The following is a 19,581-nucleotide window of genomic DNA, read 5'->3' on the forward strand; positions in this document are numbered from 1 at the left end:
ACATTTTTATACGTCATTTGATCACTTTTATTTTTTTGTCATCATACAACACCATATAATTTAGTACTTTATTGACAGTAGTAACTCCAATTGAGATTATCCTTAACACCAAACTATTAAACAGTTGTTTGGTATATATTTGCTCCAATTGTAATATTGATTTTCTTTCCTTAATTCACTCGACAACTGTGGGCTTAAGAATATTGATTGTGATTGTGTGATGAGTGTAATGTTGTTTGGCCACCAGGTGGAGGTGTTTGAGGAGTTAGCCAGGATATTCAGTGAGGACAACAACCAGTGGGCTCAGCGGGAGTTGTTGATGCGGGAGGGAACGGCCAAGTTTGCAGACACTGTGGGTGAAAATGACAAACAACTGCAGAAGGTCATTCAGCGGCAGGCCAACAACAGTGGGGTACGTAATCTAATAAAAAAAGTTTGTGTGTCCACCTACAATTTTTTTCACAAGAATTTAAACATTTTTTAATAAACGTTGCTGTTCAAAATATTAAACTGCCATGGCCACTTGTACCCAAGCTGGTACTTGGCCTCGCCAACACGTTGTTGCCTGTTCTCTCGGTACTCCGAATCTTCCTCTACTAGTCTCATCTTTTTCGATATCCTTCCGGATTTGATCCCACCACCTAGCTTTTGGTCTTCCTACTGGTCTCGTTCCCCTCGGATCTCCCCTTAGTACCTTTTTCAACAAGTTCTCCTCATTTCTCCTCAAGATATGGCCCACCAACCTTAGCCTTCTGCTTTTGGCCTCCTACAATATTGGGGTCTCGGAATTATTCTCTTAACTCTTGGTTGTGGCGGATTCCCCATCTTCACGTACTGGACCGTATATATTGGAAATATTCACAATATCTTTTCAAACTCTTTCTAAAATTGTCTTTTTCTAAAAGTTTTGAAAATTTAATTCTGTTTGTCAATTACAGAGCATCAGTCATGGGACTATTCCGTACTTGGGAACATTTCTGACAGACTTGACCATGATAGACACAGCCATTCCTGACACACTGTACGAAGGTCTCATCAACTTCGACAAGCGCAGGAAAGAGTTTGAAGTTTTAGCTCAGGTATGTGAGTTTCTATTTTTGCTAAAAACAACATTTTTTTGTCTTTTTAGAGAAGCTTTCTAGATATACTGTACTAGAAACTCAAAATATATTTTTGAAATTAGTATCTCTAAGTTTTGTTTCAAAATTTAGCCAAACAATTTTAATTGATATTTTGATTGTTTTATTTTCAATCAATACATTTTGTCTCGAAAAGAACATTCTCATTCAGATGCTAGGATTTGATGTAAATACAAATTGGAAAAAAATTATAGCTTTACTTAAACTAAATAAAGTCAATTAAGGAAGAAAAGGAATCACAAAAACTCATCTGAATGACAGTGTATGACACCAAAAACAATTTATAAAACAAACAATTTTGCTAATTTTGGAGTTTCATCAGAATAGTGTCAAGAAAGAATAATTCTGCAGAAGCCTAAAAAAGTTAATTAAATATTATGTTCATTACGAGAGATTCTTTTTTTGTTTATCAACTTGGGTCCCATTTCCTTCATAAATTTAATTTCAAAGCCAAGAGGTTTATTACCATACAAAGAAATATTTCAAAATTTAATCCATATGTACTCCGTTAAGAACACTCGATTAGATAGTATTCTACTGGACAAGACATCATTCACTAAACCTATGTAGACTTGTAAAATTTGTCAGAACACTAAATTCAATCAGCCATGATCTATCCTTATTACAAGGTTTCATCTTCCATTGTACAGATCAAGTTGCTGCAAGGCGCAGCCAATGCGTACAACATCCACGAAGACGTAGCGTTTGACCGATGGTTTGACTCCATCCTCACCTTGGATGACAGAGAGGCTTACCAGCTGAGCTGTCAGATAGAACCTCCTACTGTGCCTACACTCACCGTCACCACTCAGCGGCACAGGAAGAAACCTCCCAACAACTGGTGAGTGGAGGGTGTTCAACGTCACGTTTAGAACAAGTTGCTCGTTGACTTTGAATTCTGAAGCAGACTACCCACTTAAATGGATCAGCGGTAGCTAATTTTGGATTTCATTTTGATTAGAGCATGGTTGGATGAGCCAACCACAGAGTGAGCTAGCTACAGTTTCAAATTCTATTTTCACCCACATTTTATTAGGTACTGTGATAGCTTATGTGATAATAAAGATGTATGGTTTACAATAACTTTGTAAAGGAATATTATTTCAACCTCAATATTAGCTTGAAAATATTAGAGTCCTAAAAAATACGCAAATAAAAGATAAGAGGGTTTCTTCTGGGAGTAGATTGAATGAACGATCTCTTCTTTTATTGGTGTATTACCTGGAAGTCACAAAAAGGGAACACATAATCAAAGTTGTCAAGTCAAGAACAAAGTTACTGGATTTGAATCCAGTGTATCCTACCCAAGGCTTTTGTGGTGATATTATTACATTAGCTGTAGTAAAAAAAAAAACACACAAAAAACTGCCTCAGTAATACATGAGTTCAAAGAAACCACAATAGCATTCAGTTAAAAAGTAAACCTCTGAACCTTTTAGACTTCTCAGTCTCCGTTGAAAAACGTGCAATTCTTTAAACAATAAATTACCAATTCTTTATTAGGAAACACTATGTATCTGATTCAAAAAGTCTATGCATCAAACCTAGTTTTCTGTCAATATAAAATACTGAATAATATTATTTTGTAAAGACAGCAAGATGTAAAGTGCATGACAGTGTTTGTTACAGTATGGGCCACAGAAAGAACGATTCAATAGCGTCCACAACCAGCAGCAGCTCTAGCAGTCAGTTCTACGACTTGGAGAGTTTGCCTTCCTCCCCTAGAAACTCTCTTGACAGGAAGGTAAGACTGCTTTTGTAAAGATTACGTTTGTTAGGTCTGTTGTCTGATAGATAGTATTGATATTGATAGTTAGCATTCTTATCAAAGACAACAAAAACTACAAAGCAAGTTGAATGATGCTTTTGACCACTAGTGTGGTTACTACAATTTCCCATTCTATAGTAAAATCAAAAGCCTGTTTTAATGGATGTTTCAAGCCTGGTTGACTTTTAGTGTTCTGATGTCTATAGGTCATTTTATAACATGAGGATAAATTGTACGATGTTTGATCTACTGACAACCAGTAGTAGTTTATCAATAGAGTGTTTTATTTGGTAATTCATACAGAGACGCTTTGATATATGGGCTCAGGACCAGGGGCGGTGGAGGGAGGGGGGCGCTATTAAACTTTAATGCCTTACTTAATTCTTTACTTTAAAATAGCGACCATACGAATGTAGGTATTTTAAGTATTGTCACTCTGGCCCATAGTGTGTCACTTAAAAAATGCAGGCCTGATTACATACATAGTTTCCAAGTTAGGCAAATAACCATAAGTAATAAGTAAACGTCAAAACACCCTCTACCAATACCATAGATAGAAAAATACCTTGAAGGTGTCCTACAATATTGGGGTCTCGGAATGATTCTCTTAACTCTTGGTTCATTTCCAAAGATGTTAAATTTATTAGGGAGTATATTTGAACTATGTGGTGACATAGTTAATAATAAAGCATTATGAGGCGTCATGTTGCTTCATTATTTCATTGCTTTATCTTTCAACTTATGGGCTTGAATTTTCAAGGCGTCGCCGTCCCAGATGTCGTCCTCGTCTAGTAATTCTTCCCTACCCTCTCTGGACGTGAGTGTGGGCAGCAGTGCTACCAACACGACAGGCAACAGCGTGTCAGTCAGTGCTGCCAACCGCAGTCCTGCGTCTTCACAGCTACGGCAAGTCACTCCGGACTTCTACATAATCAAGGTCACCTTGGAAACTGACCTTGTGGAGACTGATGGTGTGTATTGTCTAGAGTTAGGTTTAAAAGAGACATAAGCCTTTTTGTTATTGGTTCTGATCCCTTAATTGAGGATATGCTTTCTGCTCAAGCTAACAAAAATTAATAGGCCTACCAATAACATATGTTAAAAGTTCACCACCTCTATATATGGAACATTCATTCTGCTTAGGAACTGTTTATTGGTTCCTATTAACTGGTCACAATTCAACGGAAATATTTCATCCTGACATAGATGTAATTTACTACTAAAAGTAGGCCAAAATAATTTAAATAGTAATTTTGTTAGAAGTATCTTAAGTAACATTTTCCACTGCACGCTGATGTTTTATGTGTGAGGCAAAGCCAAGCATGTAAGAATGAGTACAACGCTAAGCTGAGAACACAAATTATTGGAGCAAGTGTCAGGAAATCACGTTTGGAGAAATTGTGAAAGATAGTTTTCATGACAAAGAAAATATGCCTATTTCTGTTTGCATTTAGATTGTTAAAAGCTATTTGTTTATTAAGAGTGCAAAGTATGTCATTGTCGCTCGAGAACTGTAGATGGTTGCACAAAGATTTAGCTGAATGCGGCCATACATTTCGGGAGCAGTAATGACTGTGCTTGTTTGTAAATACATGCAAGATTTTTTCCACTGCCATAATTAACTTATCGTAACGCACAGATAAGCTTTTCGGTCATATAAAATGTCATTTAGGTTTCCCTCACACAAATGAGCGCAGGAATGAATAAAGCAGAAATTAGTTTTTTTGCACACTAGCTGTTTACAGGTGTGTCATTTCCGTGCAGTGTTAGGATAACAGTAAAAAATAGGTAGATGTGCTGTACTATAGCATACCATACAAATTAAAAGAACTAAATTTTCTCAAACCGTATCCTCTCCCACAACTGCAATAATCATTTTATACGTATATGCCAACACCATACGAAAGATGGGTAGTCTTCTAGTTGGTTTTTAAAGGAGATTCCCTAAACTATTTATAAAGGTGTGATTAGCTGTATGGTGTATTTGTGACGTGGTGTTATTGCAGGCATTGTGATGTACAAGAGTATAATGCTGAGTAACAATGAAAGAACACCTCAAGTTATTCGCAACGCAATGCTCAAGCTGGGGATTGAAGGCAACCCTGACAACTACACTCTCGCTCAAGTACTTCCAGATAAAGGTAAACTTTACAAAAGTCTTGTAAATTAATTTTAAATTGTAATTCTAAAAAAGACTTGGATTATCATCACCAAATCACCATTGTGGGATTTGCTTCAAGATGGTTCATGGGCACCTGTTGAGTACAAATCATCGATCACTTTGGTAAAACAACGGTTATAACATATTCAGAAAATATTTAAGACAGTTTTCTTTTTCAAAGAATTTTCTAATAATAATTTAAAGTTTGTATAACTTAGAACCATCGAATTACTCTTGAAAGAAAATCTAAAATGACCAATGAAAAATAACAGCTTTGGTGAGTCGAAGGCTCAGTCAGTAGCAAAACAGACCATGAATTCATAGAAAAAAGGTTGTATCCTTGTGCCCAATCGCCACTAATTTTATTAATACATTTCACCCTTGTACTGGAAAGGCTTACTCCTTGCTTCGCTGGATACATTCCATGTACAACCAAAGGCAGGCTGCCATACTTAAAAAAAAGAATATCAATCCAACTTGTTAAAAAATGTGTCAAATCTTTCTTGTATTTTCTATGTATTACTTAAAGTAATTTACTACTTAAGCATAACTTTTATTTAGCACCTAGAATTATTCATTATTTTTAACATTTTTTTGTAATGTTTTCTCAACAGAAATGCTACTGCCGGCCGACGCGAACGTGTACTACGCTGTCAACACTGCCTTCAACCTCAACTTCATTCTTCGGTCCAAGCTGAGACTATTAGACAGTCCTGCCACGTTACCCAAGCCTTCACGGACCAAGAACGGAAAAAAATTCCCCCTCTCCGGCTCGTGATACAGGCTTTAACGTGGAACTCTTTGTTTCACTGCCTTAATAAGTCAGACTTAAGATATATTGGTGAACATTAAGGCACAAACAGTGTTTGGAAAATACTGTTAGTTCTTACCTAGAGATTTTCACCCTCTATTTTATAAAAAATTTTAATTAAACATATTTTTTTAGAAACGTACCCTGGAATGTAGTCATACTGCCAATGTGTAAGATTTTATCGTTTAGTTATAAATAACGAACTTAGAAACGGGATAGAGTCTTTGGCTAGTTTCATAAAATTTGCATAGCAAATCTATACCATTTACCCTTGAAACTTCCCCTTCCTCAAAAATTATAACCCAATATTCACAACTGTGGTTTCATTTTGGACCTTAAAATGTATTGTGATACTGTACTCCATTGTTGACCTTTTTACTTCCTCTTTCATGTCCTTTGGTTTGTATTGACCTTGGTTCTTATGGTTAAAATGTTATTCCTTTCTTTATAACCTTGCTACTTATCAGTAATAGTATAAGTAAATAATACTCGTCAATTTTAAAATATATTTGTTGATTAGGTTTGTTTCAATTGAGTAGGTAATGAGTTTAAATAATGTTATCAATTTATCATATTGTTACTGTACAAGTCATTGTTCTCTCAAGTTCAAAGCGTTATAAGTCTCACTTTTGTGTTTTATTTATTTTAAAAACATAGGTCTTACTAGCAATTAATTTATGGATGTGCAGAACAAAACCTACGCAACTTATTTGGATCTCATTGACTTCTAGTGACCAAAGCTATGTTGTTATGAAATGTTGAGGTTGTTGTCATGGTGTTGTTGATATAATGTTAGGTTGTAACTGTGGAATTGTAGTGAGTACTTGTTATTTTGTCACAAATATTTATTTAAATTGTGAATAAACTGTTTTTTAAATTTTAATAATGATAAACTGAATCTGTACAGTTAGTTATAAGAATTGTTGGAATTAAATTTATCTTTGAGGTTAGTGCAATGTAAAACAGTCAATTACAATCGACTATTAATTATTTTTTTTTAATACTGCAATTTATATTGTTAAATATTCTTTACATACATTAATTGTAATTGTTTGTATTGAATATCTGAGTTTTATAGCTGTCAAAATGTAAATGTGATATAGGATTTCCAGCTGTGTTCATACTTGAAACAAACATATCTGATACAAGTTCAAAACTATTTTTTTTAGGTATAAATCAAAATACCGTAGCTAAATTAAATCAAAGAAAATGTGTAAAATATCAACTTGATTATTTCAATCTAACCAAATGTAAAACTAAACAACAAAATAAACCATATACAGTATGTCCTTTGTATGTAGTTATACACGTGTTGAAAAAGACAAGTAGATGATGACCAACTTTGTTGTGTTAGGGTATGTAAAAACTCCGTGATCTTGTAAAAGTGTTGATAATTTATTCTCACACATTTTTTGTTTGTACATTTTTATTAATCCCTAGAAATAAAGATACACGTTAAAAAATATTTAACCATACCCTAATATAAAGCATTCACCTTGCAATTTGGTTAAAAAACAAAGAAAAATGTTGGATGACAGTTTTCTGCTCACTAATTGTTTTAAAACATTCTTTATAATATTGTTTCTTTGGCTCTATATTTTTGTCCTTTAGAGATTTGTTCAGATTAGTTAGTTGTTTGATTATTTTCCTCAAGACTTCTAATAAATGCTAAAAGTAAATTGAGAAGCTAGTATCCAATAAAACCTATATTTCACTGAAAAAATTCAATCAATTTCTTAATGTCCATCTTACTAGTTATTCTTGAATTTAAACAAGGAGTTAAAATTATCTATTGCTGCTAAAATGTTTTTTTGTTTATTATTGTTGTACTATTACAAGGAATTGATAAAAGAATAAGCTTCAAGATTTGCTTATAAACATAAAGAAATTATGTTACTGGTCTGAAAGTGAACATTATTTAACAAATGGAACAGTCTAAACCATATGTTTATGTTAAGTTCAGTTTCTTTTCTAATATTTGTGTGATTTACTTATAAACGTAGGGATAATATTTTTTTTTATTTTGAAAGAAGATGCATATTTCAAACTGATTTGATGTATTATTCTTGGTAAATATGTATTAATTCTGTGTGACTTTATGTTTACTGTTATAAATGTACTTAAGTGTTTACACGTCTGTGATAGTTAGAAACAAAACATTAAGTGCAATGCTGCAAGTTCCAGTATTTCAAGTCCTAACATTCGAGACAGCAGAAGTATTTCACAGTATTAATATAATTGTTGTTTTGTTATTAATGTGAAAGTCTTAAAGTATAAATATTTTGGCTCTATTTTATAGTTTACTATTGTAATTTATTTCATGAACAGTTGTTGACACTCTGAGTCCAGAATGGAAAGCAACAAAATTCACACTGCCTGATTCAATTATTAGAAATTACTTACTTTTAAAAATTTAACTTTTTAGTACGGTATGGATTAATGAAAGTCTAAATATGTCAACTTATTAATACCATACTGTATTTTCATAATAATATAGTGAAAATATAGTATTTCTTTTAGAAAAGTTTGTTTTCTAAAGTAAATAATAATTGTTATTTTTCTACTTTAGAAAATTATAGAGGTCGAATCTTTAGCTGTATGATTTTCATTTTCAATTAAAATCTGTGTTCCATCCTGAAAATATTTACTATACAATTTATTTTGCTCCGACAATAATCACCCTTTCATTTATGTTTTGTAATTACATGTAATATATGTATGCAAAAATGTACAAATGTAAATTTGATGCTATTTAAGTCTTTTGTACATACAAAATGTTTTATAAATATAAATAAAATGTCTTATCTTATATATTTAAATGTGTGCTTTATTATTTATTTCATAGTTAGTTAAATTTGTACTTTTAACACGTTTAGTGAAAAATTGATACTAGGGCCTACAGTAATATTCTGTATATAACTGTTTAATCTCTATAGAAATATAACTACTGTATCTATTCTAAACAATCATTAATTTGGATACTGTTAATTAATATTTGGACCGTTCTCTTTTAAAACATAAAAAATGCCACTAGCGTAGAGAAACACAGAAAAAAAATACAGAATTTGCTTAACAGGGACAACCATTCAACTGCAGTTAAGTTACAACTGGTTAAGCGGTCAAATGGTGAAGTTCTACATACAGTAGACTCCCTTCTTACCCGGACTCCTCGGGACCAAGGCCAGTCCGGATAACGGGTTTTCCGGTTAAACCGCCGCCCCCAAATTCAACTCGTTTAAACGGACTGTTTAAATGCATAATGTATACAGTATTTGACTTAAATTTAGGAGAGCATTGTATTTATACACATAATTGCTGGTCTCAAATCTTTCCGACGAGAACAGTCGTTTCAGTATCGCCCACTTCCTGCCGATCTGGTCCGGTTAAAGGTGTAAGGATAAGAGGGAGTCTACTGTAGTAGCCTACTTTGAAATAAATACACTAAAAGCGCTCAATGGAAAATAAAACTTCCAGGATGACTTATAAAATGTTATTAATTTAATTAAGAACTTTTAGTATGCACTGTAACTGGCTTAATCAAACTGGAATGAAAATAAACAACATTCACATATTTTTAAATGTTACCTGTAAATTTGACTCGCCATCAATGTTTGTGTATCTAAAATTATCTGAATTCAACAAATCTATTTTGTAGCATTTGTCTAACCAGATCCAATAATCAATCACATTTTATGCTAACGTCTTCAGTAACAGTTTAACATGTCAAAGACTCTCAACAACATGCTCATAGATCATCAACCTTGAATGGTAATGGGTTCAAGCTTGTTGTCTACAACAGGTGTTTTAAAGTACCGACTTAAACCTCGTTATCAAACGCATCTGTTGGTAGCATGTGATGTGCGAGTCATGTTAGTTATATTTTGTTATAACTATGTTACTTTATCATGCATTCTTTCTTCTCTCGTTTTCAATATTGAATGAAGCTACATTTCAAGAATTGTGTAAGTACTGTACTGTTTATTTTTATTTTCATTAATTTCAACACTTATAGATACCGTAGATAAACCTACCGTAGATACTCCTTTTTTAGATTTATCATATTGATGAATCATCTGAAGGCAATTTTTAGGTATCTATATGTTTGCAAACACGGATGTCAATGTCTTCTCTTTATTTTTGTTTCTTTTTTATTTCAAATTAATTTCCATCAAATAGATGAATGCTCTTTGTAAACTTCCGCTGGCCTGTGGTAATTTTTTTTTTTTTTTTTTTTGTCCTAAGACGCTAGGCACGAACCTGGGATTGTTTTTCACATTACTTCAGGCTAGACCTAGGGGTTGCGGCATTATCACTTGGATAAAATCCATTGGTGACTTGGCGGGGATCGAACCCGGGACCTCAGGGACTGAAGTCCCACGCTCTAACCACTACGCCAGCTCGCTCCCCCACTGGCCTGTGGTAATACAACCTTAAATAAACCCCACAGTTTCTATAATCCAACCAATAATTTGTTATTAAATTTTTCAAATGATTACTGTACTCTTAGTATTTAAAGAGCATGTATGTTATTAGAATTGCAATATAAACTATTGGGACTGGTGTCTATAACATATGAACTGATTTTATATGAGGCCTTAATAATCCAAGGGGTAAAAGGTTTTACCTTTGGAGGGATCCACGGCTCGTGCTCCCAAATTTTGAAAATTTACCTCGCTTATAACACCATTCTAGTTAACTTTTAGCCTCTCAACTTCACATTTGATTAACTTCCATTATTTTATAAAGCACTTGAATAATTTATCTTGTGCCAGATGAGCTTGAAAAAAGCACCAATATTTACAAAAGCAAACAAAATTGAAATAATTCACAGTCACTTCACTGACCACTCTGTTTGAGAGAGAGCGGTGTTGATGGATGAGTGATGCCAACCTAACTAACAGGTTGGTAACGAATTGGGTTACTGTACTGGAAATTGTATCAAAGACACATTTCAAGAGAATTGTAAGAGACATTTCATTCAACAAAAATGCTTTTACTGTACCATTTTGTTCAATAAAATAAATATATAAAGTGTTGGCTAGATGGGGGGAAAGGTCGCAGAACAATATAAAGAAAATACATCCGCCTCAGACCTGCAGACTAAGCCAATTCCCATGTAGGAACCTAATTGAATTTTCAATTAATCATGTTTTTTTTAATAACAATAGATTTAAAGAAATGTATAATTAAGTTTACAAGTTCAACAAAGCCAATATATAATAATTTTATTTTGCTAATGGACACACTACAAAATTAATAGACAACATGCTAAAGCTAAATTAAAAAGACAGAAAAATCAGAGAACTACCCACATTTCAGAAAAGAAAAAAGAAAATAATTGGATTAGTGTAACTTATAACGTACAACTCAAAATTTGCAAGTAACATTAAGAGCATTTTCAAAAATAAATATTCACAAAATTTAACTTTCAGACCTATTAACCTACTGAAATCAAAATTAGGCAATCCTAAAGAAAAACTATCAAAATTTGACCTGTCTGGAATTTATGAAATCAATTGTAATGATTGTAACATGAAATATATCGGCCAAACAAAAAGAAAAATCCAAACAAGATTCAAAGAACACCAAGCTCATGCAAAATACAGAAGACCTAAAAAGTCAGCCCTTGCTAGCCACTATTTTCAATGTGGGAAACCTTAAACTTTTAAAACAAATTATAAAACCTCAACATCTTAATGCGTAGGAATCTTATTTTATAGAAAAAACAGATCAAAATTATTTGTTAAATAATGAAGACGGCCCAATTATAAACTCGGAATTACTGAAAATAATTACATCAAGAACAACACTGTAATATATCCAAAATTCAAAAGATTATTTTTCTGATATTAATTTTTATAAATTTTTCCTATGCCCTTTACAAAATATGTTTTAACTTTGATTAAAATTAATTTATTATTAAGTAAATATTTACTTTTTGTACCAGTGTACTAGTGCCTGAAGACGGAAACCTAGTTTCTGAAAGCCCTAGTGAATAAAATAAAATTATTATACATTGGCCTTGTTGAACTTGTAAATTTAATTATACATTTCATTATTAATTGCCAATATCTCCAATATAGGTTAACAATAGAATAGATTTAACAAGTAGCTAGGTTTGCTGCTACAGTGAGGGTTATCAAGTGTTTCATTTAGTCAAATATGATTAGCTCAGTATGAAAGAAATAAATTTATCAAGTTTGATCAAACTATATCCATAAACAAGCAAACTACAACAGTTTTTGTACATCAGTTATTCTCCATAAGAATAACATGGGAAATTTAAATTTACAATTTTTTGAATTTTCTCTGTAACCAATAACTGTACAAAAACGCTTCAATATACAAAATTATTTGTTTTTTTTAAGCTCTTCAAAATTGTTTAGAGTGGAATTGGGAAATTTTATGTTTTGAAAGTAAAAAATGAGGAAAATGAGAAATCTCCCCCCCCCCCCCCCCCCCATAAAACCCTGTTCCCATGACGTTCCAATCCTGCTGGTTCACGAACTCGTTTGAAAGAAAAGTAGGTTTATACCAAATTTCATCGAAATCGGGTCATTTTTGCACCAGTTATTATACGACTAATGGACATATGTATACATATATGAATTTGTATGGATGGTGATTTTGGCCTCTAGGGGCATCAAAATGGAAAAGAAAATCGGTCCCGGTTCCAGGTCTTACCATGAGACCTACGGTAAATAGCTTCCCGCTAAAAGAACATTTTACAATACAATTAATTACATTAGATCCAAAAAAGTTGAAACTAGTAAACAATTTTATAATTTAAATTTGTTTACAAGTTTTATCCTATGATATTCTCACTATTTAATACTCCATACAAGTGATAGTCCCAACAGAAACTTAAGTAAATCTGATCCATCTCCTATATTATCATACAAAATTTCCATTCCTCAAAAGTTTAAAATAATGGCTGAGTTTTAACGTTTATAAAAAGTACTATATTTTTTACTGAAATAGTCATAAATTTAAACTTTTATTGTAAAAGATAAAGATACCTAACAAGTTTCTTCTGGTTTATTCAGACAATGCGCTGAATGGGCCTCATTTGAGGACGAGAAACCGCTTTTGTGAAAGCTTATTCCCAAAATGCCCTCCGATCAATTGTCGTCTCCATGATGATGTTATACGTGGTTTCTGCTGCGGATGTGCCTACGAGTATGGTGAGAAACATAAAATGTAAAAAAATATTGTCTAAAGGGACTAAACAAGATAAAATCCAAACAAAAGCAGATTTAAATGTGCAACTACAAAATAAACTATTTTAAAAACATTTTTAATTTGTTTGAAACTAGTTTAATATACCTACTTGAAAACATCTTGTGATTTACAAATAAGGGGATACATATTATAACATTTAAAGGAAAACCAATTATCAGCTACTAGTAGTAAGGATATTTTTTTAATGATTAATGAGTTCAGCTAGCTTGCCTGGGAAAAGCTATAATTCAACCTACTTTCTTAAAAAGTCCTTCACCTACAGGACAAAATATCAGTATTGGTATGATTTATCTCCTGACTTATTAATGTTGATTACTTTCCTTGTTTCAGATGTAATCCCAGGTTTCTACTGCACTGCTGAACATTGGTGTCCTCAACAGTTGCGGTACAAAAATGCTTTATGTTTTAACTACAATCATCTCATGAATTGCTGTTGTTGACAAAGCAATCGTATTACAACTTTCGACTTAAACACTAACACTAAGATCACACTAACACTGATTTATAGGCTGTACATACTAATAATACTGTACATTAGTATACAAGGAGAATGAAAAATTGTGTTACAGTGATTTTTATCTAGGACGAATCAAAATTGTGGCTAGTGGCTATAGTGTTTCAAACATAGATGTGAGTAAGAGTTGGATCAATCGCCTGCCCAAAAAAATGTTAGGGGCTTGTATCCCCTTAAAGCATTTAAAGTTCACAGTTACACATGGTGCTGGTGTTTAAACTAACAATAGGGATGAGTAAATAATAAAATACAGTTACAGTAATTAGGGTCATAGCCAAAAAAGTCTTTGTACTTTTATTTAACACGAGGCTACCATATTAATTTAATATTTATTATTTATTTGTAATAGGCCCTACATGTTGAATATTACTATTTTTTTTTATATTTCAAACATATGAATCCATACTGATACTCCGTACAAAATAATTTGTAGCCTATGACTTAAGCCTGAAAATCTATTTCTAAAATTTATTTATATTTTGTTTTAAAAAATTTGTAAAGTTTTGTTTACTAAAATATGTCAATATTAACTAACACTAGGCCTGGATTTTGTAGGTATTACAAATTTTACGTTTTAGGACAAAACCGTTTGATGAAAAAACGACTACCCATTTATCACAAGTATTTATCAAAATCATAAACAATTTGGTTAGTTTTGGATTCAATTTTGATGTAAATGCAGCAATTTAAAAAAGGATTTCCAAACAACAGGAAATTAATAATCAATTACTTAAGAGCACATTGGGGTCAACCCTATTGCACAAAGAAAGATCATTTGATAAGACAGGTGTAATCTAGTGAATGAATTCTGGTCGAAGTATGGATTTTCTAATTTTAGAGCGAGAGGTCGACTCTAGGTCATAGTGCTGTATTGACGTAGGATCCTGCACGCGATCCAAGGACGGGATAGACTCAACGACCGATCCTCAACCCCAGTGCCAAGCGAGAGCTCAAGGAATGAGCAACTGAGAGTGCCGTGAAGTTTGAGTTCGAATTTGTTCTTATTATACGAACACATCAGTGCGTATACACATAGGTTTTATGTTTGTTTCAATAATGTCAGAGCAGAAGATAGCCGTTACCGAGCCTGACGCGGCCCAACGGACGGAAATAGTGAAGGAGATAAAGAAGAACGTCGCATCACTGAAGACGTCCATAGATCAGATCCTGCACGACATGGAGTACATAAGAACTACCAAGCTGGAAATTCTCGAGAAATTAGACTGTGTTAAAAACGACGTAGACAGCACTCAGATCCAAGCAACGCTCGGAAAAGCGAAGAAAATTATGAAAAAGTCGGAGGAAAACCGTCGCAAACTTGAGTTGGTGTTGAAGAAAATGAACGAATGCAATTTAGTACACACATTCACCTATTATACAGATCCGGATATTTTTAACTTTGATCCAAAGTCTAACGATGTTAAAAATGTCAAAGAAACGCAAATAGCATCGAGCCAGGAGAAAATTAAACTTCTTCTTTTAGAGAATAACAAGTACACGCTTACGGCTGAGCATAAGGAAAAAGAAGAAAAAGAAATGGTTAAGTCGAAATCGTGGAGGAGGGATTCTGCGTTGCGCGAATTGCAGTGGGCGGTGAAAATGAAATTGTACAAGCTACGACATCATTACGATAAACTACCGTTTGAGGAAGTCGAAGAAAGGACACTACTTCCGGTATCTTGGAGAAGACCTTCCGGCGAACGAGCGTGAATACTAACTTGAGAAGCCTTTGTAAAGGTTACCTCCACAAATTAATTACGTCGAATGCGGTGCTTGGTCAGTCGTGAATAATTTTGCTGAGTGAGTTTTCACGAAGTAATTTACATATGTGATGTATATTGGAGTGATAGTAAACTAAATGACAGGGAAAGATGGATAAGCAATTGTTTTTACTAGTAGTAGAGTAGAGGAGCCAAGGCCAAGAGATATCTTATTCTGTTTGCCTAAAATCATTGACTGATTCTGTGGGCTTAACATAGGTTCATAGGTTAGACCATTGAATATAGTTAGACTGTAAAACAAAAAGATAAAAAGGAAATATAGTACTGATTTGTTGCTTTATTTGTCATTTCACATTTTATTTGACTAGTTCTTTAATGTGTAGCTTCCAGCTACATTTTTTTTGCCAATTTCTTCATTATTGTTTTATTTTAATCAAGCAAAAAACGTACACAAACATTAAAGTCAATTTTTTTTAGTTGTGGAAATTTGTATCTTAACAGTAGAAACTCAAAGAACACATTTCGAAGCCTATTATAACCAGCCATAGAGACAACAAACATATATTTTTAGGTAACAATTGTTGAATGATTTTAAAAAAATCTTCTGTAGACCAGTATTTTATGTGCATTGATTATACTATATACATTTGAAAAATAATCCTGACCATTATTTTCATAAGAAATCTAGGCCTAGTTTTAAACAGGTTTCATACAATGATGAGGAGTTATTAAGTAAAATATATGCGGTTTTTGTTGGGGATTTTTCTCGTATAATTAATTAATTCTGATACGGTAATTAATTACCACCAAGCTCAAAATTTAATGTGGGTAGTGTATTACAAATATCAAGCATAACCTTTTTCCAAAAGTGCTGAAAATATTATTTCAAGCTTTAGCAAGGCTTGCTTAGTGGTCTGTTTAGTGGAAGCAAGATTTTGTTTGAATTACTGTTCCCTATTGGGCTTTTCACGTGTTTTCTGTATCCCCTATGTTATGTTAACATTGCATTGTGACTACACAATTGCTGAATGTCCAGAAATGTACCAACCCTTGAATTCTAGAACTGAAGGGTATGTAGTGAAAAAAACTAACTGGCTTGAAACTACAGTTGAAAGGTGGAAATAATAAAAAAACACATTTAACTGAGTGAACGAGTCACAATCATTTAATGTCTTACAATCTCTTTCCAAGAATCAATTGGATATGAAAACATAGATAAATAACAAGAAAAATTACAACAAGCAATGTAACTCAAAAGGGTAAAAATATTAGTTATACCACAAAGGAGTAATAAAGAGTTTATATTACTTTTCTGTGGTTATAAATAACAAAGCCTCTCACAGCTATCTCTACAAAGTATCAAAGTATCTAACAAAGTATCTCTACAACAGCTTAATATAATACATTCACAACACAAACTAATTTTAGAAGTTTAATTTTTAGAACTTTTTTACCAATTTTACATTTTGTATGTATAAGTTGCAGGTCAGGGTGATACCGGGGAAGTTCTGAAGCTAATGTTAACATTGCATTTCCCTTTTTTATTCCAATAAATTTTGTCCCAAAAGCTCCACGAGAAATCTTTAAAGCCTTGAGGGTAGAGCCCTAGATTGAGATTGAAATGAAATAGAGCTATGTTAATCTTGGATACCTAAAATTATCTATTTGTGAACAACCTCAGTTAATTTGGTCCAGTAGGCTTCCGATGATGGAAAGACTAAATAGACTCTTAATTTGTATATTCACCAATATACATATGGATAATATTAATGTAATGGCTCCCCAACCCTTTCACCCAAGGCCACAGCTTATCTTAGTAGAGACTATGTTTGGTTAATTGATCTGTTTCAAAAACTAAAAAAAACCTTGATTTTACAGCAGCATTTAACAGTATTAGTTGTTACATATTTGCATTTAAGACTAAGAGGGTTCCATCCACGTAAACATGGTCCTACAGAAAAGAACCTTGTGGATTTATTAAAGTATTTATCGAGTTATGATAAACAGGTTATTTCAACTCAATAAATCTAAATATATAAAAGGCAAAGCCCTCACTGACTGACACACTCACTCACTCACTCATCACTAATTCTCCCACTTCCTATTTACCTAGGAGGCTGAAATTTGGTACACTGATTCTTTAGGCATTAAATAGGAAAACTAAGTTGTTTTTATTCTGATCGTACTCTCGGGCTCCGCCCCAGTGGCTCTGGAGTTTCCCATGTTAACGTTATGAGTACTCATATTTAAATGGAATTAATGAATCTTAACAGCTGTTTCAATTAAACAAGTTGGTTCTGTTCTATGATGTTCAATAACATTAAAGTTACAAGGATTACCAACAGGGTGCAGCACTATTTTTTTTTTATTTATAACAACAGCTAATTTGCAAACCAAAAGGTGAGTGAGCGTAGCGAACGAAATTCAACCTGGAGGCAAGTTAGCGTAGCGAACAAGCTAACCTGAAGGCAAGTGAGCGCAGCGAACGAGCTCCAACCTGAAGGTGAGTGAGTGTAGCGAACGAACTTCAACCAGGACGTGATTGAGCCATGCGAACGAGCTCACTTATGAAGTAAAACAGGGCAAAGCCCGCGGGTACAGCTAGTACTTTAATAAAGCCAAGAGGTTCTTAAAGGTAATGAATATTTTATGATCACTATAAAATATTCAGAAAGATCCAAAATATGCACTGGATGAACTGAAACTTCGTAATTGTTTTTTTAAGTATTTATAAAATCATTTTGAAAATCTGTAAATTGGTCTTTTTTACATGGGACTTTAACTTTTAAATAATAGTTCAAAATTAAATGTTTTCCATCCATTGCAAGCTCTGATATGTTAAGAACACTAAAAGCACACAATCATTGAAAACAAATTAGTTTTAGAATGTTGAGAGCTTGTACAATAGATGCATGTTCAATGCCGAACTATAATATTATATTCCACATAATCTGCCATCTTGAATTGAAATTCAGGCTGCCGGGTAGATCCTTCTTAAGGTTAAGGTTCTAAATTTAAAATCAGCTGTGAGATCAGTTACAATCAATAATAATCCCAGCAGGGACTTGTACAAAATCCCTTAAGTATTTAAAACATTCAGTTCACAATAATGAAGTTTTTGTGTATTAGATAATCAATACAATTTCAGAACAGCATTTCTTCAAATCTTTATGTATCTCAAACTTGTTAGCATAACCATAGACAAAGAGAATTAAATATAGACTGTCAGCTGTACTGTGGTTACCATGGTTACCATAGTTTCTGGCGCAGACCGCTGGAAGCGCCCGTGTAGCTACATAGCTTTTATGCCGTAACTACATGGCGCTACCAGTGGTGTGCACCAGAAACTATGGTAACCGCATCACAGCTGACGGTCTATATTTAATTCTTTTTGTCTATGGCATAACTCAACTCAACTACAATTATAAAACAAACCAAACATGTTTCATGGTTATCATAATGTAAAACAAATCAAATAACCTATATCGTCAGCTTTTGTCTGAAAGATAACTAACATAAAAACAACTCACATTAATTTAAGTAATGTAAGAGTGCAAATAAATGCTAGCATTTATATTGACTATTGAGTGTATGTCAATTAAAACTAAAAAAATATAGAGTTTGAATAATTGATTCTATATTTTTATTATTAAATTTTGATGAGCAGTTAATTAAATCTGTTCACACAATATTGGTTTTGAAAGTATTAACTTCTGATTCATACACAAGCTACAATTTACCATGTTTGTATAACAAATAACCTGATGGCTCAGAACTAATATAAAATCTAATAAAAACAATTTTATAAAAATAAAACAAAAAATAAATATTTCACTAACAAAACAATACTAACCAAAATTAATGACTAATGGCAGCTCTAGCTAAGGTACTAAATCTTTCGCCCTGTATAGCTCATGACTAACAAGCACTAGTATTCCTAAAAGTGTTCTTAATACTAAAAATGCCACTGACTCGACTTAAAAAAGCAAATGAACACACTGTTTGATGTACAAATAAAACTATCAGTTCTATTCTTAAACGACATGGTATATTAGGTGAGGTCAATACTTCAGTATGATAATATTTTTGTTGGGCATCACTCACCTTATTGAAGTCACGAGAACGTAGTCCTTGTCATGTCACAATCATACACAGTTCATTGCACATAAAAATATACAAAAATAAAAATAAAAATAAATACAAATTTAAAATATCAGACAAAAGT

General features: G+C 32.9%; 1 protein-coding gene and 1 long non-coding RNA gene across 7 annotated transcripts in view; both read left to right on the forward strand.

The window, feature by feature from the left end:
• Positions 1–8,453, forward strand: part of LOC128999952 (ral guanine nucleotide dissociation stimulator-like 1) — a 113,201-nt gene extending 104,748 nt beyond the window's left edge. For 3 of the 6 annotated variants that reach the window (XM_054426747.1, XM_054426748.1, XM_054426744.1), the window contains exons 9-15: positions 248–412; positions 939–1,079; positions 1,790–1,980; positions 2,757–2,883; positions 3,668–3,878; positions 4,914–5,048; positions 5,683–8,452. In XM_054426747.1, the coding sequence (XP_054282722.1) occupies positions 248–412; positions 939–1,079; positions 1,790–1,980; positions 2,757–2,883; positions 3,668–3,878; positions 4,914–5,048; positions 5,683–5,846 (1,134 nt within the window). In that variant the 3' untranslated portion in view covers positions 5,847–8,452. Of the gene's footprint in view, positions 1–247; positions 413–938; positions 1,080–1,789; positions 1,981–2,756; positions 2,884–3,667; positions 3,879–4,913; positions 5,049–5,682 lie in introns of all 6 variants that reach the window. The other 3 variants (XM_054426742.1, XM_054426745.1, XM_054426743.1) reach the window with 2 other exon arrangements.
• A 1,255-nt stretch (positions 8,454–9,708) lies between these two features.
• Positions 9,709–13,926, forward strand: LOC128999953 (uncharacterized). The gene is made up of 3 exons (XR_008491328.1): positions 9,709–9,841; positions 12,926–13,063; positions 13,452–13,926. It is a non-coding gene; the product is annotated as an uncharacterized LOC128999953 (long non-coding RNA).
• Positions 13,927–19,581: the final 5,655 nt, after the last annotated feature.

This window comes from Macrosteles quadrilineatus, unplaced genomic scaffold, assembly GCF_028750875.1.
Source record: "Macrosteles quadrilineatus isolate MER2022 unplaced genomic scaffold, UCM_ALF_1.0 Scaffold_8__2_contigs__length_117827958, whole genome shotgun sequence".
In the NCBI taxonomy this organism is placed as follows: Eukaryota; Metazoa; Arthropoda; class Insecta; order Hemiptera; family Cicadellidae; genus Macrosteles; species Macrosteles quadrilineatus.